The sequence below is a fragment of the Cricetulus griseus genome, chromosome 2 (assembly GCF_003668045.3).
Source record: "Cricetulus griseus strain 17A/GY chromosome 2, alternate assembly CriGri-PICRH-1.0, whole genome shotgun sequence".
Classification (NCBI taxonomy): Eukaryota; Metazoa; Chordata; class Mammalia; order Rodentia; family Cricetidae; genus Cricetulus; species Cricetulus griseus.
Window position 1 is genome coordinate 38,493,475 of NC_048595.1, and position 25,483 is coordinate 38,518,957.

At 45.7% G+C, this 25,483-nt stretch overlaps 2 protein-coding genes across 2 annotated transcripts in view; both read right to left on the reverse strand.

The window, feature by feature from the left end:
* The window catches only part of Agbl4 (ATP/GTP binding protein like 4), a 1,036,629-nt gene that overhangs the window by 162,381 nt on the left and 848,765 nt on the right, over positions 1-25,483 (reverse strand). The gene's annotated exons all lie outside the window — the stretch shown is intronic.
* The window catches only part of Bend5 (BEN domain containing 5), a 45,778-nt gene continuing 43,935 nt past the window's right edge, over positions 23,641-25,483 (reverse strand). The window contains exon 6 of the mRNA XM_027402468.2: positions 23,641-23,798. Coding sequence (XP_027258269.1) covers positions 23,641-23,798 — 158 coding nt within the window. The remainder of the gene's footprint in view (positions 23,799-25,483) is intronic.

Consider the following 25,483-nt stretch of genomic DNA (forward strand, 5'->3'; position numbering starts at 1 on the left):
ACAGAAGAGCTGATCTGTGACTCTCTAGGCTTCTCTTGTCCATGCCCCTCATTTCACCGTAGGTATATTGGGATTACAGACATGTACTATTGCATCTGGCTTCATGTAGGTTCTTAGGATCTGAACTCAGATTTTCATGCTCACACAGCAAGCATGTGCATGTGTGTGCATACACACACACACACACACACACACACACACACACACACACACACACACTGGCTTGCATTTCCAGCTGCCTGTCATATATGGGCACCTAAGTTTGCACCAGTCAAAAGAGGTAAACGAAACATTCCCCACTCTTCCTCAACCATCAACCATCATTTATAGTTCATCTCTGTCTCCTGTTTCTTTTCCTTGTGAAGCAGCCCAGAAAAGGGAACCTTTCCGGGTTTGGCTGAATGTTGACAGAAGGAAACAGAGCACCTGTTTGTCTCCACCACCCACTTTCCTAGATTCCCATTCCTCTAATACTGCCTCAGAATCAAATCTATGTTCTGCCCTGGTTGCCTCAGCCCATCTAATCCACACCATGCTCATTTAAGCTGGAACTTTCCTCCCAGCTGTCTGTGGGGGCTCTCTGCCAAGTGGGCAATTCTCCCTGGAGGTTTCTGGTGCCCAGTCAATGAGCCAGAGGCTGTGGATTAATGTGACTAGTAGATAAGCCACTCCGGCTTTGTGAACTTAGGTAAATAGTCAAATCTCTGTATGCCTCCATTTACTTACCTGAAAAATGGAGCCTTCTGTCAGCATGATGACTCACTTGGGTAGAGGCAACACAATGGCTCTGTTTGAGTAAAGTACTATTTGTGTCAAATGAGTTATTCCTTTAGGAAGGAGAAGGCAGGCTACTATGTCCTACTGGACATTTGGATGCTTGTGCTCCTCAAATGCACTCATTAAAGCTTAATGGTGATATTTTCAGAAGGAGGGGGTCTATGGAAAGTCATCAGAGTCCAGCCTCATTAATAGGACCAGTACCATGTACAAGAGACCTGTAGGAGCTCTCTGAAGACACACAAATGGCCATCGTGCTTGAGAAAGGGGCCCTCACCTGATTCCAATAGCCAGAAATTTCATGCTGGATTTATCGGCCTCCAGAACCATGAACAGGACATTTCTGTTGTTTGTGTTGTCTTGGCTAAGGTATTTTGTTACAGCAGAATAGAGAGCTAAGGCACAGCCTTTAAGTGAGCCAGAATACCATTCCTAGAAGTTTCTGTAGACTTGATGGTTCAATGGGGAAGGGGTGAGGTCAGAGAAAAAGCACCTCAGTGTAGGGGTGGGCAGGCAGTTATAGGGAGGTCAATTGTAATAGGAAGATATAAGGCACTGACTGATGGTCACCTAAGACCATCATAAAACACATATATTTACATTACAATTTGTAACAGTTTGCATATCCTCATCCTTTGCCTGGTTTTAAATGTCATCTAAATGCCAGTGGCACCTGGTTGCATGGGTCAAGTCCCATTCTATCACCTCTAGATCTCTACAGCTAACTACAATGCCAGATTCCCCCTTCACACATGTCTAGCAGGCACTTAAACTTGTCACTTGAATCCCCAATCTGTCCTCCCAAACCTTCCCAATCCAGTCACAAGGGCAACTCCAGCTTTGCAGCTGACCAGGCTAAAACTTTGGGACCCCCCTGGTGCTGACTTCCCCTTTTCTCTCTTGTCCTCATCCAATCCATTGACAGAACCTCTTCCTTCAAGTAGGTCTCCAGGCTCACCTCTTCTTATCTCCACCAGCACTGAAGTCCACCAGAACCCAATGTGGACTGAGCATTTCGGGGCTTTCTCAGGTTTCCATGCTTGCCTCCATGCTGTCTTTCTGACACAGTAACTGGAATGATCTCTTATAAGATGAAAATCTGGTCATGTTTTTTTCCTTGCTTGAAAACCTTCATGGATTTCCCTTTACACTTGACTTGAATCACAGGCCTTGCCCTTAGCTGTGTTCCTGCTTCCCGGTCAACCTCTGTTCAATTCACTCTCTCCACTGCTGTTCTCTAGAATTGCTTCACACACCCCAGCCACTCAAATGTCTCATGTTTTCAGCTATTCCATCAATTGAGGTAGAAGTGGACTGCCGGGAGTCTTTGCTGACTTTCAGCTTTCCCTACCACCACCACTCCACATCTTTCTTCATCTTGGACCCTCATTGATGGTGCAGTGCCTTCTACACCCAGAGTTGGTCTTCCCTGTTTATCTCATTCTCTCTGTAAACATTCCACAGACATATACAGAGATGTGCTGTACTAGCATCCTAGGTGCCTCTTAATCCAATCAAGCTGATAAAGATTAATCCTCACACAGTGGAATTACTTCCTGAAAAAACATGGCTAGTTGAAAAACGTAAGTTCAAATGCATTTGATACACCTGGCCTACTAGACATCTTGGCTAAGCCTACTCTACTTTAAACATGCTAATAACACTGTGTCAGCCTACATCTGGGCAAAGTCATGTGGCACAAAGCCTATTTTATAATAAAGTATTGAATAGCTAATGAGATTAATCGGATAACCTTGTCCATAATGCTAACAACACTGTACTATGTGATCAGTTAAGCCATCATTTAGATTTCTGCCCAGCTTCCTGAGAGAACGAACATATTGCCATATGTCACTAGCCTGAGAAAGATCAAAACTCCAAATCTGAAGCAGTTTCTGCTAAATGCATGTCACTTTCTCACTATCATAAGCACAAACTATTTTAAAGTTATGACTGCCTAAGGTCTATTTGTCCCTCAAAGTTTGTCTTACTCCACTAGAGAATAAGCTCCAAGCAGACAAGGACCTTGAATCTTCTATGCTCATCCAAATACCCAGTATTCAAAGTAAGCCAGGAACATCAAAGAAACTCCATACATTTGTGTTAAATAAACAAATGTACCTGTGAATAAAAGAATGATAAGATAACAAGTGAAGTAACAGTTCCCAAGTCCTCTCCCATCACTGAGTCCAGGGCTGTTATGTGAATTGGCTCCTTTTGCTAGCCATGAGGAAAGTGTCAAGGGAAATTGTACCCACTGGAAGCGGTCACACTTTACAGGGCCAGCCTGAACCATCTAGAATACACACATGGGGACAGTGTCAGTCATATGCTTATTTCCTGAGGTTCTTGAAGGAAGTGTCCCAGCTAGAAGAGGAGTTCTCTCCCAGCCTCTCATCCCTGCTCTGAACTCCTCACACTGGGCAGACGTGGGAGACAAACTGAGAATCCCTGTGAGAGGAGGCCAGTAGTTCCACTCCCTGAGGAGGGAAACTTGCCATCAAGACTGCCACGAGCTCAAGTCAATCCACATATACTTGGGTATCGTGTTCTTGAAAGCATTTCTGGGTATGCACAGTGCTCTAGAAAATATGCTCTCTTAATTATCAAAGTGCAGTTGACAAAGAGTAATCTTCCATGAACCCACGGGTGTTCAGTGTGTTTCCAGTTAAGGATGTCATTTCAAAGGTCCAAGCTCCATGCACCCAGGGATAGGAAGTGGGCATTTTCCCACAGCTGTTGCTGGAATCTGGGAAACCCTGTGAAGAGTCAGCAATGGTTTGGCACCTCAACACCCAGCTGGAGTTTATGTGAAGGCCATGCCAGGCTGCCCATCTAGCTCTTGCATGCCTGGCCAGGGGGCAGCTTTGTTATTCCACTTTGCGTTTGGAAGTTTCCTCTGTGATCTAAGGAAAGGGTTGTGGGAAGGGAATACACATTAGCAGGGCACTTGCTACTCTTAGTTATTTTCTACACCTTTGCCTTTGTAACACTTCCTCTCAACCAGTATCATCGCCATCTTTCAGATGTAGAATCTGAAGTTTGGAAAGAGGATTTTTCCCAGACCCCTACATAAAGGACACACATCTGGGTTCTTTCACAGCTGAATCTAGCATGTGATGGGAAACTGCCTGGTTCCTTGGCTGCCTGAAACCCACACCTAGCCAATGCTACAAACCACCGGCTGGCCAGCCTCCCATCCCAGGCACCCCTCTGGGGTAGGATGCTAACATCCACAGACGAGGCTATATGAGCACTGGAGCTAGTCCAAGAAGAAGGTTGTGTGAGGTACTCAGAGGGGCAGATCACTGTGGATGAGAGGAGTGGATGGATCAAGAGAAGCCAGGAGATCCTGAGAAAAGATAAAAAGGGCAGAGGACACTTTACACACAACGGGCAGAGGGCACAGTGAAGATGACAGAGGACTTGTGAGGACATCCAGAAAAGATCCCTTTCTTAGAAAGAAAATGCTTTAGTCTGCCAGCAATGAGACTCAATGGAATCCATGGAATCCACTGGGCCAAGGTCAAGCCTGCCTCCCTTTTTGCAGGAGAAGATTATGTGGGATCCAATGTGGTGGCAGGGTGGGGAGGGTGTAGGTAGGGCTGAAGGGGCAAAGCTTCCAAATCAAGGCAAAATACTGTAGCTTCCAAGAGGCAAAACCTACTGGCAGCAATAAAGGAAATCAGTTCCCCTTCTCCTGGTAACCTTTCCCCATTGGCCATGTTCCCCTGCTCCCTTCTGCCTCTTACCTGGGACCCATCAGGAAACAGCTGCTCCTGGTTCTACATCAAACCCAGGTCTGGGGAACCTGAAGAGAACGGTGGCACAAGGGAAAAGGGTGTCCCTACCCTGGTTTCCCCCACCCTGCTTGTATACCTCAAGGGAGGAGGACTCTGGAAGGGAAGAAGGGAAGGGTGGCACATATTACCTGAGCACAAAGCAAAGGCCTGCCTGGGCTCAACTCTTCCCCTCACTGACTGCTGAGAGACTTCAGAGGAACCCCTACCCTCTCTGCTTCAAGATCTGTCACTACAATGAGGGGCGTCTAGCCAGGTGGTGGTGGCACATGCTTTTAATCCCAACACTTGGGAGGCAGAGGCAGGATCTTTGTGGGTGGATCTTTGTGAGTTTGAGGCCAGCCTGGTCTACAAAGTGAGTTCCAGGACAGGTGCCAAAGCTATGGAGAAGCCCTGTCTCGAAAAACCAAAAACAAAATAAACAAACATCGACTCATACTTCTAGAGGCTGGAAAATCCACGAGCACAGCACCAGGCAGCTGCTGAGGGTCTCCCTGCTTCCCTGAACCATGGTAGATAGCATCCCAGGGGGAGACAGGATGTGAGCACTGGCTCAGGTCTCTCTGGCTCTTAGAAGTAACTGTGCCATCATGAGGCCCCATGACCACACCTAATCCCTAAAACTTTCCAAAGACTTCATCTTCAAATCCATTAATGTATACCTGTGGAAGTCACATTTCTAGCCAGGAAGCTTTACGTGAATGTATCTTAACCACAGCAAGGAGCTCATATGTGCTCACCCTTCCCCTCAGCAGTGTCAACTGCTATGCTGCAATTGACTCTTTGGACCTCAGTCACAGCTGCTGCCCCAAGCCAGCCTGACTTGTGCTGTCTCTGTTCTCTCACTTTTACAGGATTTGATTCAATGCCTGTTCTTTACCAGGCCTGGTGACTACAAAGGCAGATGAAGATACTTGTGTGTTTCCAAGGCACTGATGTATGCTAATAAATAAGCAAGCCAAGAAGAGTATCTTAGGGTTGTGCATGCGTGTGTGTTTGTGATTGTGTGTACACAATAAGTGTTCAACACATCCACATGATGAACAGAACACTGGGAAGCACCCATAAGGTAATTGAGAGGGATTCTATTCCTTCTTTTTTCTCCTGAGTATTTTTACCTTGTACTTTGTTATTTTCAAATTAAAAAGCAATAGTAACGATTAGCACTTTAGTGAACACTTGTTCCCTGCCAGGTATTCTTCTAAGACCTTCAAATGACAACCAGGTTTAGTTCCAGCAACAAAACAACTCCTATCATTAACCCTGGTTTAGGGAGAAAGAACCAGAGACACTGAGCTTAAACAACTCTGCAATGTGGCACAGAACCTTGGTGGGGAAGACAGGGTTCAGGGCCTCAACAGTGGCTGACTGGGAGGCTGCACCTTTATTTTCTCCACATAGAGCCCTGTAAGCATCAGGACTGATGAAGGGTGTCTATTTGTCTGGAAGAGGGAGATGCAGAGGACTGGTTCTCAAGTGAGAACCTGTAGGATTCCCAAAGGCCCAGCTGCCCTACGCCTGGCTCTGAACACCTCAGTTCTCCCAGGGAAGACTTGCTACCATAGCTGATGATGCTATCCAGGGGGTCCCCTGTATGAAACAGACCCTTCAAATAGAGAAAGCCATACTAACAAGGCCTGAGGGTGCAGACTATCTGTGGTTTCCCTGGGAAGAGCAGGAGCAGAAGATACAGGTGGCTTGTAAGGCAGGGTGGGCGTGAGGGAGGAAGTTGGCAGACGAGCAGCTGCTAGGTACATGGAGATGAGTTGACAGTGGAGGCTGGAATGTGTTCTGAGTGTGTGGCGGCGGGGGTGGGAGGGTGGGGGGTGGGGCGGGCGGTTCCCGAAGCAGATAGACTAGTCAGATTGGGTTTAAGCATTGAACCTCTATATCTCCATCCACTCTCCCTTCTTCTCTGCTCTCCTCTTTCAATATGGGGGCAGGGAGTCTGGTGAACCCTTTCCTAGTTCTGCCAAAACATGAGCAAGCCAGTTTCTCCCAACTCTTATGACAAATTTTACATAACCAGATAACAAGAAGAAGAGGAAGAGGAGGAAAAGACAGAAGGCTGCTCATCAAGAGATGTCCAAATTTCTCCATGCCTGTCCTGGCCATAGAATCCCTGTGCATAGCCTAAGGTTCAGTACAGAGGTCACCCCCTCAGTGATGGCTTCCCCAAAGAACAACCTCTCAGGTCTCCATCTCTTCTGTTTGGGGCATGCTCTTCTCCTGGCACTGAGTAGCGCTGGCTGCCTCCACAGATCACCCCTCCCTGGAGGTCCTTCAGAGTTCCATCATCTCCCTATCTCAGGATCTGGCAAGTGCCTACTTAGGCCCTGGCCAATGTCTGCGCAGTCTATTCCCGGGGAAGTTCAAGTTTAGTGGGGAGCAGGCATCAGCAAAGGAGGGGAGCTGAGGTCTGCAAGGTAGCTCAGGCCTTGAGTGGCAGTGCAGAAACTGGCCAAGGACTCTGATGGATTCTTAGGTCCTTGGGGGTGAGCCTGTCAATTTCCATGTTGTGAGTCTGTGGATCCCTGTGCTCTTTGCCTTACCAGGGGAGCCATTAACCTATGCTGCTAAAGGCAGACTATTTGCTTATAGCCCTGGAGACAAGCACCAGGTGTGGCTGTGTCAGCAAGGGTCTCATTTGACAACCTATCTGTCCCCACTAATTAAGAGCTTTACACAGCCCATGCTATTCCTGATCCTAACAGCTGCTGCCACTGGGGGAGGGGAGAGGGGCTGATGCTCACTGTGTTGTCTGGGCCTGGCATGGCACTCACCCCCTGTGCACTGTCCAGCTACAAAGACAGTCATTCCCTTTCCTGACATCATATGGGCCCTCTGTCTTTCTCCCCTGACCTCATCCGTCACCATCCTATAGAGTCTCAGAGAATCCTTGCTTCCTGTTGCCAGGATGCCTGAAATAGCCTAGTCCTGACCCATCCCCTACGATGTATCCAGAAGCGCTTTCAAACGATGCTTCCTGCTCCTTCCCAGGTTGCCAAGGCCCTTGAGACAGAGTCCCACCTCGTCTTCCAGCCACATCTTCCTCTCTTCCTCCCTGGTGTGCTCACCCTGGCCTCCACCTTTGTGCCTCCTCTTGGCGCTCTCCTCTCTCCTTTTTCTCTCTTTGAATCTTGAGAGTGCCTATCTAATTCAAGGTCCTCCGCTCAAACAGAAGGGCGTCCATTATCTTTCTCTAGGTTCTTATGCAGGTTTCAATGTCCATTAGGATTGCAGATGTCTCCTCTCTTTCCTTCTCTTCCCTGTCCTTCCACGTCTATCAACTGGTGTTGTGTATGCACCCTGCGCCGGGCACATCCTGTGTCATGCTCATCTTCACTGTTCCCTCTGGACCCCAACTTGGTCCACTCTAACCTGCTAGTCTCACTGTTAGCTGCTCTTCTTCCACTAAGGCTCAGTCTCATTCTTAACAAAAGAAGTGGTTTTAGTTTTAATTGTCAAGGTTACTGTGACTTCATCACCAGCACCACCATCAACATCTTGATAATAATCATGTAGCACACTGATCAGACACTACGTGGCCCAAGAGACTGAGAGATTTTTTTTCTCTGCATTGGGTCCAGTATCCAGGAAGCACTCTGTCATGGCTGGCATCACCAGGACAGTCACGTCTGGCCTAGCGGAAGCATCCGAGACAGGAATATGCCAGGCACGTTCTAGGGACAGCTCACAGACAAGCTTGGCTGGAGCTCAGGGCTCGTGTTTAATAAAAGATTAATGAAATTGTCAAATTGACCTTGTCAGTGTCTGCTCAATCCAATTATGTGGTGGTGGCCCCATGAATGGGGTTAAAACAGGAGCGCAAATGAGAGGCGCCAAGAAGACAGCCCCAGGGGAAGTGACAGCACCCTGGAAACGCTGAAGGGAAGTCAGTCCTGCCTATCTCCCTGGCCCCATCTGAGTCTTCTGGCAGTGCTGGATGTGCAGTGTCCTGTGACTGGGAAACTGCAGCTTTGAACTGACTCCCACTGATGCCCTTGTCCAGGCTCTGTGCTGGGCTCAGGACCCATGTTGAGAAAAGCAGACTGTCCTTCAAAAATTCTTGTCTTGGTCTAGCAGGCAAGACAGTTGCAAAACCAAACAGAAGACAGTGTGATGATACATGACTTTCATCCCAGCACTCAGGAGGCAGAGGCAGGCATATTTCTGTGAGTCCCAGGCCAGCCAGGGCCATATGGTAATACCCTGCCTCCAACAAAACAAAACAAACAAACAAACAAAAACACAAATGGAATTCACTAAAGTTAGCAATGATAGATCCACAAGGCCCTGGAGCAGGCATACTTGGGTCAGCCTGAGCCTCAGGGTTTCTGACAGGATGTTTCCCCTGTGGTGGAAATGCACACAAGCGTAGAGGGCAAGTCACCCTCAGAGACAGCCAGGTTGCAAACAGAAGAACCACGGAAGACTGTTAGAATGTTATGGACAGCGGCTGGGCTTTGGGGGATTCCTCATAGTGTAAAGGTTGGGGATAGTGAGGATTGAGGGGTTATGATATCAGCTGCTCTGCTTAGGAGCAGGGTCTTTGTAGGAGAGGCTGGGACCTCAAGGGACCCAGGATACAAGGAACCTGGGAGGATGAGATCTTTTTCAGAAACCATACCCTGGTGGTCTGCATATGAGCTGCATCAAGGGGACACTGGTGGTCTCCCTATCATCAGGAGCCTCAACCACGTCAGGGGGTTGAGGAAGTGTGAGCTATAAACGCCGTGCTGGGCAGCAGTGCACATCCTAACATGGTCTGCCTGGGTGACAGTGGTCCTGGGATCTGAGCAGCCTTTTCAGTGCACTGAGCTTGCTCAGGTCCCTCAACAACTGGCTGTGCAGCTCAGCACAGCACGACAGATGCCATTACCATGCCTGGCTCACAGCTGAGCAAACAGGCGGAGGGAGAACTGAGGTCCCACTCCTGATGGTGTGGGACCCTGGTAGTTTACCCAGAACTAAAATGAGATGATGCCTTTCCCATTATCACGGTGCCATCTTTAAAGGGCTGGAGATGGGAGCTGGCCATCCTGACATCAGCAGTAAAATGGCAGATGCTGGGACTCCTGGCTCCATAGGCTACCACTTGTCTTATTTTATTTAAAGAGCATCCTGCTGGCTCCATTTCTGACTCCATAGACATGAGGCCTGCATCTGGATGCTGTTTTAAACAATGAAATTCATGTCAAGCAAAGAACCCTGGAGCATATGTCGTGCTGCACAGCCCTCCATGGTGTCCCAGAGACAGGTCCTTAGCACCCTCCTGGCCAGGATTATCCCTGTCTACTTACTCTACCAAGCCAGGATCAGTGGAGCCCTTGTTTTGCCTCCTCTCTAGTCAGCAAATTGCCTCAGGTTGGCTCTGCCTTGGTTCCAGGATTCCCTGTTTCTCTCACTAGCTTCCTGTTTCCTCTCATTGCAGCCTTACCCCGCCTTTCATCACCTCAGTTACACCACAGTGGGCCTTCTTGCTAGCCATGGGCCTCCCTGCTCAAAACCCAATGATTCCCTTCTAACATCTCAAGGTCAAGGGCAGCTCTTAAGATGGTCACTACAGTCCCTACCTTGGTTCACCCTGCAGCCTGGCTTCTTGCCTCTCAACTGATCCTGTCTCCACACTGGATTTCTTGGAGGGCTGAAGGAACAGTGAGCTAAACACTCACCTGACCTTTATCCCACCTTTGAACCTCTGGCTGGACACCACACTGCTCTGAAGGAATTTGTTTTCTTACATTTTAGCCAGGGAGCTGAGGAAAAACAAGAAACGAGAGTGGAGACAGCTTGTGGACATCTGTAGGAGAACTGCACAGTCCCAGGCCTCCCCCTCCCTGTTCTCTTTGCCTGTAAGTCCAGTGCCTATCATCTGACCAGAGGAACTGTTCAGCAACTGGTCAGTATCACTCCTCTAGAACACTCCAAGAGAGCTATTAACCCTTCTCTTACACCCTCTTGAGGTTCATGTAATGTCAGCCCAAGCCTTGAGACACTAGTGCGTTTTAATCTTTCTAGATCTAACTATCCATCCATCCATCTATCCATCCATCCATCGGCTCCTTGAGGGGACAGAGGCCAGCCCTGGGCTGTGCCTCTGTTACCTGCCCTGCCCCAGGCTCTGGGAGCTAAAGAGAGGCAGGAAGGAGTTCTGCTTGCTTTCCCTCCTATTCCAGTGCTGGCTAGGCAGAGGCCCAGAATGGCTTTGGGTGAGTATTTGCTGAGTGAATAAACATTTGAGATCATTTTATTGAAATGCTTCAGAGTAAATTTGGAGACAGGCATTCCTCTACTCAAGAGTAATTTAATAACCACAAATGCCTTTAACACAGTGGGGAGAAGAGGGAGAAGGTGTGTGTTTCCCTTATTGCTGCTGTTAAAATAAATGGCATTTTTAATAAAGTGTTCCCATATAGCATATAGAATATGGCCACGTGACAGAAGGAATATCTGGTGAAATTATGCACTGAAAGCAGCCTTTTTCTGGTCTTTTGGTTATTAAATTTAATCATTTTTGAGCTGATTTCATACTCTTTTTTTTTCCCCTAGAGGTATGTACACTTTTGATTAAAATGTGAGCCCCAAAGCACTTTAGCAGGGGAAAGCTAAGCTAAGTCCCCAGAGGATCAAGCCAACGGGATGACAGGGCCAAGGCATCATCCACAATTTGCTTCTCACTTGATGGACGTGTTTATCCCCAGACAGGGCACACAGCAGTCATGGGGTATACAGAAATCTTGCAATTAAGGCAAAGCCTAATTAAAGACTACACATTCAAAGCACAAAGGAAGCTCTTAACGGCGGCTTCTGTATCTGCCTCTGCCACCGTGCTGGATCACAAGGTGGGAGAAACATGCATCCTGTTGCCAACATGGTTTCTGGGTATAGCTTTGCCTTTGAAGTCCATTGAGACAGCTCAGCACATCAGAATCAACACAATCAGATTTGTTCCTGGCTCTGTGCACTGGAACTTCACTGGCCCCTCACAGAGTCTCCATCTTCACAGTGAAAGCAAAGGCAACCTGCTATCGGGCACAAGACAATCAGAAAAGGTCATGGAAGTGCTCAGTTCAGAGAGGTCCTTGACCAGGTTAGGTCACTTAATTGCACTTGCCCTTGACCCTAGTCAGGCAGATGAGAAAGCTCAGCTTGGGGGCACAGTTAGCACAGAAGCCAGAGGGGAAAGACTGGGAGGGGCCTCTGGTCCCTGGAGCATTCTTTGTGCCCAGGTATTAGGGCTGGGCTTCCAACCATTCTCTCCTAAGCACCTGATAATAGCTTGACGATGGATTTATGTGTCCGAAAGGGTGGTAAATGGTTCTTGCCCAAGCCAACCAGCCCTTTCAGCCTTAGTGCTGGAAGGTGAGAGAGGAGGTACAGACAGTGACTCTGCACCCTAGGGTTGCATCATACCTCTTGAGCTCAGGCTAGAGTTAGGAGATGAATTGAGAATTGTTCCTACCCTTGTGGATGCCACAGTCTGAGCTGGAAAGAGAAAGGCATAGAAGTGGATGGAAACTGTCAGTAGTCTTTTGGTATCTTCAGTTGTCAAATGCCTTTGACTGGTCCATGATTTAATCCTCCCTATAGCCCCTGAGTGAGGAGGGAGCAGTGACTGAGCTACTGAGCTTCGGGCCTGGTTTAAACGTCAGGTCCACAAAGGGGTAGGTGTGTGTAACACGGCAACATATCGTAAACCCTGAGCATATTTTGGATTCCCAGTAGAGTGAGTCAGGCAGTTTCCTCTTTCTACTTTGTGCATATTTGACTTAAATTACTGAAACAAAAAGCTCTGCCCTCTGCCATCCAGAAAGGACTATCCCCATACTGGCATGTATCTTTCCTGTTGGAGTTTTCACACTCGGACCACACCTGGACAACGTTCATTAAAAATGTCTAGGATGTCTTGAGAGTTTTAACATTTTACATATAGCCTCAAGTTCTACGGTTCACTCTCCTATTTACTACTTTTACTATTCAGTATGACTGATCAAACATGTATAAAAGCACATGCCTTTTATCCCCGCCCTTGGGAGGCAGAGGCAGAGGCAGAGGCAGAGGCAGAGGCAGAGGCAGAGGCAGAGGCAGAGGCAGAGGCAGAGGCAGAGGCAGAGGCAGATCTCTGAGTTTGAGGCCAGCCTGGTCTACAGAGCAAGTTCCAGGGCAGCCAGGGCCACATAGTGAGACTCTGTCATGAAAAAAAGAATGTTTAGGATGTCTCAAAAGTTTAAACATTTTACATACAGTCTCAAGCTCTAAGGTTCACTCTTATACTTACCATTTTTGTTAGACAATAAGATTTTGAGATTATTTTTATGATTTATTTGTGATACACATACAGCTCTGGCTCATTTCTGTTGGATGGTATTTCATGCAATAAAGAAGTTTAATGTGTGTGTGTGTGTGTGTGTGTGTGTGTGTGTGTGTGTAAGAGACAGATAGTGTGTGTATGTGTAAGAGAGATAGGAGAGAAAGAGACAGAGAGACACTGCATGCTCTGGTGTTGTGTACATGTACACTGGTTTCCATTCTTTGCTGTCCTGCCTTGTTCCTCGAGAGAAGGAGTCAAGGTAAGTGTGAGCATGACTGGAAGCCAGTCAGGAAGAAGGCCACTTCTCTGACTTTGTTTCGCAGAGCAGGGTCTGATGCACAGCTGGCTCAGATAGAGCTGATTACTAGATTTGCAAAGCTATGAAGAGGAGAATGGTGAAGCTGGCCTCAAAGGGACTTGGATTTGAATAACTTTACCCTCTTATTTATTAGCTGTCTGACCCTGACACAGGCAGGAAGGAGTCCTCACTTCTCTAGCGTACTGTTCTTTCATCTTTCATATAAACAGACAACAATGCCCGAACCTAAACTTAGTCATTATGATCAACACATGAGGTCTTAGCTGTGGACCTAAGAGACACAAGGAGCTAAATGAATGAGTCTCTGATCCTATGCTGGGGAAAGGATATAGAGAAGTCAATGGCATGCTCTTGTTGTCTGCCCTTCTCACTAAAAACGACGACAACGAAAGAAGGGAAGGATGGAGGGAAGGCAGACAGGCACCTCAGAAACAAAGTTTAAAACCTAGTTAGCCCAGCCCACCTACAAACCTTGTCACTCTGTGGTTTTATTGGTCAACTTTGAATACTTGGGTCCTCTTGGTCCTGGGTCGTCTGAGTGAGGGTTAGTATTGCTATGACAAAGCACCGTGACCAAAACAACTTGGGAAGGAAAGGGCTTATTTGTCTTACACTTTCACATCACTGTTCATCACTGAAGGAAGTCAGGACAAGAACTCAAAAACGGGCAGGATCCTGAAGGCAGGAGCTGAAGCAGAGGCCCAAAAGGGGTTCTCTTTACTGACTTTCACCCCATGGCTTGCTCTGCCTACTTTCTTGTAGAACCCAGAAACACCAGCCCAGGGATGGCACCACCTACAATGGGTTGGGTGGGGCCCTCCCCATTGATCACTAATTAAGAACATGTCCTATAGCCAGATCAATTGAAGCATTTCTCAGTTGAGGATCCCCCCTTTCAGATAGCTCTAGTTTGTGTGCCAAGTAGACATAAGACTAGCTACCACATGGGCTAAGCTCCCTGAAGGGTAGAAACACTTTGCAAAGCCCCTACTTGCCTCCTGGGAATAGTAAGGGAGCCACAGGCTGGCCCACACAGTGTTAAATCTCTTCCTTTCCCAGAGATTGCAGCCAATGAGGCTTTCTGCTTAAATGGCCTAGAACCGTCTCCCAAAGCTCCTTAATTCAGAAAAGTGCGAGTCAGCAAAATGAAAATAACTTAAAAAGGCTTCTTGGAAAAAAAAAAAAAAAAAAAAAAAAAAAACCTTCAGTTTCCTCCTCCTGCAGCTGAGGGCCTCTCAGTGGCAGCTTGCATTTTCTTGAGTCCAGGCCAGGGGCTTCCCACTAGTTCAGGAAGGCAAGTAGGCATTAGAGGCTTGAATCTGCTTCCCAGTGGGAGCTGGAGGACCTTCAGGGCTCTGCTGGGAGTGCTTTGAGGCCACAGGGATGCTGTCAGGGTCAAGTCTGCCTTTAAAGGCTGGAGCAGTCATGTGGGTTATAACAGGTTCATTGAAAGGAAGCCCTCAGTTCCAGGTCCCACACAGGTAGCTTGTGCTGCTCCCAGCTAAAGGCTTGATGTTCCCTGCTTCTGTCACTCCAAAGAGAAGAGTGTAGTTGATGAACCTACCTGCCTCCCCTGTGTGCACAACACTTCAGGTAATATCCCTAAACTGTGGACATTTTCTCCTTTCTCCTAAAGCTAAGAAATCTGCTCCTTGCAGTTGATACATCTCAGGTTCAGAGGGCTGACTGACCTAGGGAAGGAGCCACTGAAGCACACAGGAAGAAAGGCCATGGCCATTTCTGACTAACCCCACAAGCCAGCTGCCCTGTGCATTCAAGAAGCAGCCCAGGAAAGGCTTTTTATACAAAGGAACACTGAGTCCCAAATCAAAGAAGTAACCTGCCCAAGGTCTCAGAGCCCAGATTTGCACACAAGCAAGGAGGGTTCGAGTCCTCAAGCTCACCAGTTCTATCTTTTCCTTCTTTCCCATCCTAATGGGGTCTATCAAACTTCAACCTATGAGAACAAGAGCAGAATGCCATCATGGTACTCTCCAACCATAAAGGGCCTTTCTGACCCTTAAGGTCTTACATGCCCTCAGCAGACAGGACTGTGTCAATACCTGGTACTGTACAAGCTTGTTTCTAAAACAGCTCACCATCATCACACAGGGTCTTTGAGAAGACCAGGGAACCTGGACACAAACACATGGTAAGCCACCTTAAATGGCTCACAGTCCAGTGAGAAAGATGAAAATTGAGGCTGGAACAGTGTGGGGAGAGAGGTGTTCCTTTGGTGCAGGCTAAGAAGCATCTCTGTCCCCCAAGACCTCATGGTTGCCAAGAAGAGGACACAAAGGGCACAGATGAAAGAAACAGTCTCTGTCAACAAGGAGAGCCAAGCATCTTGTGAGAAACTTCTGGGTTGAGACGGTGCTGGAAGAGGCCGAGTGAAGACACCACATAGGAAGTAACAGTTGTTTGTTGAGAACAGTTCATGTGTGTAGCACACGTGCATGAGGCCATGTGCCTACTGTAACTGACTACCCGAGACACCACACTTCAACAGTGCCTGCATGAGATCTTACTTTGCCTAGGCTTTTCACTTACTTGCTGAATCCTGCCAGCAGACCATCAGGTAAATTATGATTGGGAGACTCACTTGTGCTGAGTCCCAGAGCTAGAGTGAGATCTCTAGAGAGCATGGTGTCTGATGAGAGGACAGGGCTAGAGAAAAGAGAGCTGTTGGCATGGAGTTGGGGGCCAACCACAGCATCCCCCCATTCACCCCCCCCACCCAGACAGCCTCTTCCAGGAGCTTCCTAGTGTGCTCCTTCGTTTTGTGCTCCCAAGAATGCTACAGGTGGTGGAGGGTTATAAGGATTACATACTAGTCTTTCTTTTCTATAAAAGAGGTTCAGGGGGATCCAATACCTCTGGCCTCCACAGGCACCAGCACTCATGTGCACATATTACCACACACACACACACACACACACACACACACACACACAGAGTTACTTAAAATAATAAAAAATATTTAAAAATAATTTTAGAACCTTGAAAGTAATTCAGTTCAAAAACTGTTCGTTGGTGAGTAGAGTTTCAGGGGTCTCTAGTGGAGGATATAGCATTAACTTTAGATTATGATGAATAACTTGGTGAGAATACCAAAGGTCATATTTATGCCTCTTAAAGTTTGGAGGAAAGCTATATCATAAAGTAAAATTCCAAAAACATTACCTGGTCCTCGAAAGTATACATGGACAACTCACAAAAGGAAGAAGTTGAGACATTATATATACACTTAGAAAGCTAATTTGCCAAACTCTGAATATCCCAACTACAGACAATGCTGTTGGGAAGTGGCACACGTCTGTCTACTCTGCTTAAAATATGGCTGAGTCCTTTAGGAAGAAGCACCAGGACATATGCAAAAATGCTCTTGTCTTTTGATCCAATTAGTTTACACCTTGCAATTTATTCTACAAAGAAAAAAATTCAGCAGAAAGAGCACAGTCATACAAGATTGTCCAGGTAGCAAGCAGCATTTCCCACGAGCAAGAAACCAGATACCACAAACAATACAATGAAGAGTTAAGAATACCCTTGGCCCAGTGACCAGAACGGGTATTAAGATGGTAGCTATGCAAACCAGGCTACAGTATGGGCATACTTGGGGGGGGGGCACGTGCACACATGTAAGAGGAACATGGAGGCAGAGGCATCATGAGGAACAACAGTGACCAGGCACTTGGGCTGGGCTCTTGGGATTATGACTTGGTTTTCTGTTTTTTTTTTTTTGTTGTTGTTGTTGTTGTTTTTTAGGCTTTGGCTCTCTTTGGGGTTTTCTTTTGTAACTTAAACAACACGGGAGAAGACCTCAACCAGCTGGAATGTTGAGCTGCAACCAACAAAATGAAATGTGATGGGGATGAATGCAAAGTCCTGCATTTCATTTAAGAAATATATTTAAAAAATCCACATGACTGGGGGTAGGAGTGGGACTGCAGAGCTGTTCCTATGAAAGAAGCCAGGATAAGGAAACAAAAGACTCCACATTTATGAGACTGAAGGGCTGGTACAATCGCAGGCCAGTACAGTTACCATACTGACAGCTTAAGGGACATAGTAATAGGACTGAGAGACTTGAAGGTAACTTCTAAGAGTTTCTTCTAAGAGTAAATACATATTGAAGTCAAGACTGTATCTGGGAGTTTCTCACATGGTTCCTTATACATGGCAACTACATGGACAAGGAGAGTGGTCCAAAATAAGGAGGAGGATTAGATTATGTTGGTCCCAAACACATTCTCAATCTTACCTTATAGAACTTTCTAGTTCAGTGTATGTGGTGATATATTTTTACGATTTATTAAAGCTTGCCTGAGGATTTAGAAAGCAAAGTCAGCTACAGCCATAGAAGCCAGGCACACACCTTTAATCTCAGCAGCTAGAACCTAGGAGGTGGTAGTACACAGTTCTAGGACTCAGGATTAAGAAATAGACAGATCTCTGTGAGCCCAAGGCCTCCCTGATCTACACAAGATTGAAACAGTCTAAAAGAGAATTAAGCTCACTCCCTTCATCCCAACATTAGGGAAGTATATAAGACAGAAGCAAGGTCTCAGAGAGGCATTCATTCTTCAGCCATACTGGGGAGAGGTAACAGTTTGAGGCTTGGTGAGAGCTCATTGAGACAGGACCAGCTCATTCAGCCTGATGCAGAAGTAAGAAGCTAGTGGCCAGATGCTTTGCTTTTCTGATCTTCCGCTTGAAGCTTGAACTCCAATATCAGTCTCTAGGTCATTTATTTATTCATGTTACAAGTGTGTGACAATTTTAACTCAAAGGATGTTGATTTAAAGCCCAAGAGTAAGAGGTCGGGTACTTCCTAGAGCCCAGCATCCATCCCTGAGTCCTGTTTTGTAAGCTATGTCCTGAAAAGAGCAGCTGTAGTGCTCAGAGTTCTAACAAACTCGATAATGGAACAATAAGGCTGTTCTCACAATATCTGACACAATTCTGTGAGGCAGATATGCCCCCTTCCAAAAGAGAAAGCTGAAGTGTTCTGGTTAGTTTTTGTCATCTTGACACAAGTTATGATTATCTGGGAAGAGGGAACCTCAACTGAGAAAATGACTCCATCAGATTGGCCTGTAGAAAAATCCACAGGGCATTTTTCTTGATTAATGATTGATTTGGGACGGCCCAGTCCATTGTGGGCTCTGCCATAACTGGGCAGGTGGTTCTGAGTAATGTAAAAAATCAAGGTGAGCAAACCATGGGGAGCAAGCCAGGCAGCAGCATTCCTCCATGGTCGTTGCTTCAGCTCCTGATTCCAGGTTCCTGCCTTGAGTCCCTGTCCTGGCTTTCTGCCATTATGAACGGCAAGCTGTAAGCTGAAACAAACTCTTTTCTCCCCAAGTTGGTTTAGTTCAGTGTTTTATCACAGCATCAGAAACCAGACTGCAATAGGAAGCTGAGATAGGCTGAGAACATGTTCAAGGTCACATACTAGAAAGGCCAGGAGTCAGTATAGAACACAGAACAATGTAAACCCAGTGAGACATGGTAGCTATGAATTTGAGCTATGGATTGGCTGGCGAAATATGTAAGAATAATGATGTCATTCTGAACCCTGCAAAGAGACATCATGGCTCTTAAGCCAGGGGGTGGGGGCAGGTTAAGCATTGTTATAGTGGAGAGAACATCTAGGGGACACCTACAAGATCATCTTTGACCTATAGAATCCATGACATTGTAAAGCTTCCTGGCAGACACTGGTCCATCCCTCCACAATAAAAGATTCGAGAAATCTGTTGCTGTGTCTGTGGATGCCAAAGCACACATTTTATGTCCATAGTAAACAAACTGGTCTACAAGAAAATGAGAAGACAAGGAAATAGGATCTACTAGAAATGGTCATGAGTTATGAAGAAGCTTTTCTTTTCAATAGAGGAGAAATAAAATTTTGGAATGATTTCAGTCTTGATAATAAACAAGAAAATATAACAAAACACATTTTTTTGCCAACTAAGTTGGGAGAATAATTTCAAAAGTGGTTACACCCATTACAATCATAAAGAATAATGCAACTGGAATTCCTTTTGGCTGAGGAGAAACCACACTAAGAAAACAAAAGAAAGTGTAAAGGGAATGTTAATACAAACATTTCCATCAAGTTTTATTTATAAACGATCTAAAATTCCAAGGAGCCATAAATGGGCCAGGAGGCAGGGGGTGGGGACCAAGGTAGGTGAGGGGAGCCAAGAGTGTGGAACCTATACACACAGCCTGCACCACAGGCCCTAACAAATGCAGAATTTGCACAAAATTTCCAGGGAGGCAAGGACAGATATGAAAGCTAAGATCTCAGCACCAGAGGGCAGCAGGGTAGAGACAGGAGAGGCACATTCTCAGGTAAAGAAATGAACAGAGTGGGAACAGGGCAAGAAAAGAGACAATCTCAACATCATTACTGATGGCCATTTGTTCACTCTTACTGAAGCACTTCAGTTACCTCCACAGGCTTCCTAACAGCCCAGGAACTACACTATTCCACATTGCAGCCAGAGGAGCCAATGTTAGGAGGAAGTGCCTGGCTTCAAGCAGGGTAGAAAGCTGTAGAGCTGAGAGGTGAACTTGGATGCATCCACCACCTAACTCAAGTTCTCTGTACCACTGAGCTGGTTGGAAACCTGCAGGGAAGCCCTTGGTGGGCTGGAAGGTTGGCAGGTAAGCCCCACTGTAAAGACCTGAGCAACTGACCAGATGGTTTACCCAACTGTAGCTTTATGTCTGTCCACTTTGGGGATGTTAGGGTTGAAGGTTATGAATGTCAGGGAGCAACATGGAAACAACTATATTAAATGTGCAGGGATGGGTGCAAACCTGGCCCTGTGTGTCAAGCACAGTTATATCCTTAGGCAAAAACCACACCATAATATTTCCAGCAGTGCTGTTTAGAATGTTTTCCCTAGTTTCAAAAAGAATCCCATAAAGTTGTTTTTATTTCTTTGTAATTAAAGAAAATCACACTGTAGAAACACACCCAAGAAACAGACTCAGGCAGGAGGGAAACAGTGTTCCTCACACAGTCCATGGGCCAGAAATAAAATGAGTCCCGCCTTCTTCTTCCGCCTGATGAAGGAATCTGTATCCAGGGCTTCTGGGATTGACTCATGTTCTATCAACTCAGTATTGCCAACCTGCCCAACAAGACACACTGTCCCACCATGAGAATCAAAGGGATCCAAGTGTGAAAGCTAGGGGGAGACTACTGGAACCTCAACATAAGCCACCTTCTGTACTGGGCCCAACCAAACAGAATTCTGGGCGTGTGAACAGTAACTTTAAACAAGGAGGAATGTTGCTCATTGACTCACTCCCAGACTCATGTTCAGCTACACTTCTTACACAGCCCAGGGCCACGCACCTAAGGATATAGCACTGCTCACAGCAGGCGGGATCTCCCATAACCATCTGTAATCAAGAAAATGACCCAAAACATGCCAACAGGCCAATCTGTGAGAAGCAATTACTCAGTTGAGGACCCTTCTCCCCAAGGATGTTTAGGTTTGTGTCAAGTTGACAAAAACAACAACAAAACTCTGACAAAGGATGGAAGACTCATTTTTGGTTCATGATTGCAGATGGTTTCTATTCATTGTGGTGGGAAAAGGCATAAGGGAGGAGCTTAGGTTATGACAGGAGCCTGTGGTGGAGGCTATCCACATGGTGGATCAGGAAGTGCAGTGCTCAGTAGGAACTGGGGACTGGGCATAAGCCTCAAAGGCTTATATATAAGCTTCAAAGCTCCAATGACCAAGCTTTGCCATTTAGGCCTCATCTCTTGAAGTTCCCAGAACCTTCCTCAACAGCGCTATCAGCTGGAGACCAAGCATTTCAAACAGTCCATGGGGAACAGAAGATGGGGAGAGTGACTTACATAGCCCTTTCCCAGGTAGTGTCTGGATTCCTCTGCACAAAATTCTGAACATGCACACAGTAGCAAAACAAGGACTTGAACCTAGTTCCCAATCTTCCACAGTCCTGTTGTCCCCAACATGTGTGTCATAAGTCACAGAAAGTGCTGTCATATCCAGCAGGCATTTTTACTGTAGCTATAGCAATCTCCCTCACAGCACTGACACATGCTTGGGAAGCAGTTGTGTATTGGATTAGTCTTTGAGGCACACACAGAGCCTCTGGCTGTCTGTATTTTCTTCCTGCTTGGGGAGAAAAGGGATGGGGTCAATCGTGACACATGCTTTAGTCTCTCAGGCATTTGGTATCACTTAGGCCCCAGCTTTCTAATGCTATAAAAGTGGACAGATCTCTTATTTTGTTTTTTGAGACAGGGTCTCCTGTGGCCCTAACTGGCCTCACACTCACTGTACCTGGCTAGTGTTTTGTCAATTTAACACAAGCTGGAGTCATCTGGGAAGAGGAATTCTCAATGGAGAAAGGGCCTTTATCAGATTGGCCTGTAGGCAACCTGCAGGGCATTTTCTTGATTGATGATTAATATAGGAGGGCCCAGCCCACTGTGGGTGGAACCACCCCTGGGCAGGTGGTCCTGGACTGTGTAAGAAAACAGGATGAAAGCTTATTCCTAATTTGAACTAATAAAAGAATAAAATAAAATAAAATAAAATAAAATAAAGAAAACAGGATGAGCAAGCCATGGGGGACAAGCCAGTAAGCAGCACTCCTCTGTGGTGTCTGCTTTGGTTCTTGCCTCTAGGTGAGTCTTGGCACTGCCCCCGACTTCCCTTCATGACTGGCTGTGATAAGGACATATAAGCTGAAAAAGAAATAAGCCCTTCAAGTCATTTTTGGTCATGGTGTTTGATCACAGTAATAGAAGCCAAAGATGTGTAGCTAAAGCTGGCCTTGAACTTCTGACCTTCCTGCCTTCCTCCCAAGTACTAGAATAACAGGTGTAGGCTGCCATGTCCAGCTGCATACCAACCACAAACTTTCCTTACCTCATGAAATGAGTCAACCCAGGCTAAACACTTAGGCAAGCCACACTGTATAACCAGTTACTATTATTCTTCCACATTGCCAGACTTCCTCATTCTACTGATATATTCTCTGAAACATGACGCCTTTTCGCCAAGACCACACTGCTACTTTACAGTGAGCGGGGAAAACAATACAGGAGAAAATTCTTGTCTATATATCCTCTGGTGAGCACACAGTGGTCCACAAAGGATCATTAAACTTATTGTTATATTACAAAGGATTACTGGATTTACTGAAATACAGGGTCTCAGAGTGGCACTCACTCCTACCTATTTAATGCAGTGACCTTGAGCTTTTGTTTACAGATCACTAAATTAAAGGTTAAAGAATCATAAAAACTACAGATCAAAGTTTTCCATCAATGTCTAAAAGTCCAAAGTCAAAAAGGAAGGTAACAACAATCGCTGACATTTATTGAGCACTTTATATATTTTATCTCTAATCCCTGTAGCAACTGTGTGAGGCAGGTTTTCTCTTTTATGGAGCAGACAGTGGAGGTACAAGGAGGTTATGTTAATGCCAAAGCAAGCAGCAGAGCCAAGCTTAGAACCTGGAGGCATTTGTCCAAAGCCCCTGCCCTTTCAAAAATGCCACACTAACTTTATTGGCATTGCATAAAGAAAAGTGCAAGTCCACAGGAAGATGGAAGGTGATTGGCCAAAAACACATGGCAGACTCTATAAAGATCCAGCAACCGAATAAAGAAGCAGATAAATAACTACAAAACCTGGAAGATCATGAGAACAAACTGAAGCCACCAACATAGCCCATTTTCTGGTAACCTTGTAGCACAGCTAATATTATTAGGCCCCCAGTACCCACATCTTTACAAAAGTAGGCTTGAATAATCAGGTAAGCTTATTCTTCCAGGTGCCAATCACAGATCATATTGGAATGCTGAGTGGTCCAAGACTCATTCTTCGAAGCAGAGAAGGTGAGATGCTTTGAAGACCACTCCTTAAAGCGTTAAAGCCTTAAAGCCCAGGAGGAACCATGGCCCTATAGATCTCTCTCCTGAGAGAGACTTTCAGGCACCATGCAACACACACATTTACTACAGTAAAAAAATGAGAACAACTGTCTACATCAAGAATTAATGGAGTTTTATTATAGAACAAAATAGAGGAGCAGAGATAGAGTCCTCCGACGGTAAAAATAACAGTTCATATTGTGGTCCCAACAGGCTACTCTGATGCTGTACAGCCTGGTGAAAAGTGCTTTTCCCATCCCTCAACAATACAGGTGGGAGCATGAGGCTCTGTTGAGTCTTAGCAAATCCATATGCCTTCTTTGAATTATGAAGTCCAAGTTCAGAATAAGACACTGACCTCAGTGCCCTAACGACCCCCTGCCCAGACATGGCCATGCCTGGAGAGGTCTATTTAGATGGCACCATTGCCCGCAATGCACACACCACACAAGGAAAATGCAAAGGCTTTTATGAAAAAATCCAAAGTTTATTGCAAATTGTATTTTGCTTCCCTTCGTTCTTCATTTTTACAAGATTTGTTGATATCCATGATTTTCTCACAGATGTACTTGTTGACTTTGGAGAGTCTCTGTGCAATTTCAGTTTCGTCCACTGTTTCTTGTGCTATTCTGTCATACAAACACTCTAGACAGAGGGAAGAGACAGGAAGGTCAAGGATTAATGATGAATTTGAGAACAAGTCTTTTAAGGAGAATAGAGAGGACATGCCTCCGACATACTTTCAAATACGGGTTCACATTATCTTACATGGTTATATATCTAAAGTCCTGCCATAAAATATAGATAAACATTATAAGTGTATACTTAAAAAATAATGGTAAAACCCAGGTATGATGGCTCATTCCATTAATCCTAGCACTTAGGAGACAGAGGCAGGCAGATCTATCTCTCTGAGTTAGAGGCCAGGAATGGTCTACATATTGAGTTCATATATAGTGAGACCCTATCTAAAACTATCAATGATAAGGCCACTATCCAAATTAATAATCCCTCTAAAACCCTGGATGCTGAACTTCTCCCCCTCCTCATCTTTATCAAAGGTAAAAATTCTCATAATTTTTTTTACTTTTCTTATCTCTTAATGTTATCATGTAGGTATATGCCTCTAAACATTTTTTTTTCTTGTCTTCAGCCTTTTAATAAATATGCCCATCACTCTATTTGTCTGACTTGCTGATTTTACTCAGTGGAACACACAATATTAGAGTATAGCTGCAGGTCACCCAGTGAAGTCACCACCTTCATTGATGAGACATTTTCTACTGTACGGCTTTATCCTACTTTTAACTGTGCATTTGATTGACAATGGATACTTGGTTTTGCAATTGCAAACAATCTTGCCCATGTCTCTAATTACCAGCCTCAGCATGGCAATGCTGAACATAGGGAGTATGCCTACTCAGCTACACTAGGTGATGCTCAGTAAATTGTTTTCCAAAATGTGCTGAATGCCATTCCCAAGTGGTAATGCATACAAGTAGGTAGGTTGCCCTATATCTTCAATAGCATGTGACACTGTCACATCACTAAGATTTGTGTGTGTGAAGGAGTCACTCATACTGGTGACTACTACTAAGGCTTAAGTTAGTACTCTCTCAGGGATCCTACTATTTGCTATGGTGAACAGAGCCAGCTTGGACAACACCTGATTGGAGCCTGATTTTCTGCCAGTCTCCATGCCTGGAGATTTGGTACAAATTATTGCCCTAGAATTCCCACATCATTAACTAGGACAACAAACTCTAAGCTAGCATTTAGAAGGATTCCAAGAAGTATGTGGCATAAATGTTTGTAATCCCCCTTTAAGCAATAAAGAATCCTATGCCCACATGGGATGGTTACAATTATTTTATGTTTATGCAACTGTTAATTTCCCAGAGCATAGTACAGTATGTGATAAAGGAACAAGCCTACATACATATATACTGAATGAATGTGTTTCCAGTGAAGACTGAAAAGGTACAAAAATTCTGGATATAACATGTAGGGATATAGTTCAGTTGGGAAAGTTGACTTGAAAGCAGGAAGACATGAGTTCCATCCCCAGAACTCATACAACAATATCCAGACATGGTGGTGCATGCTCATAATCCCAACACTTGGGAGGTAGAGACAAGTGGATTCCTGAGGCTCATTGGCTAGCTAGCTCAGAATAATTGGTGATGAAGAGACCCTGTCTCAAAAAATAGTGTAGATGGCACTAGAGAAACAAGACTGACCTCTAGCCTCTATGTGAACATATGCGCGCGCGCGCGCGCGCGCGCGCGCGCACACACACACACCCTAGACCTGGGTATGGATAGGGTGTA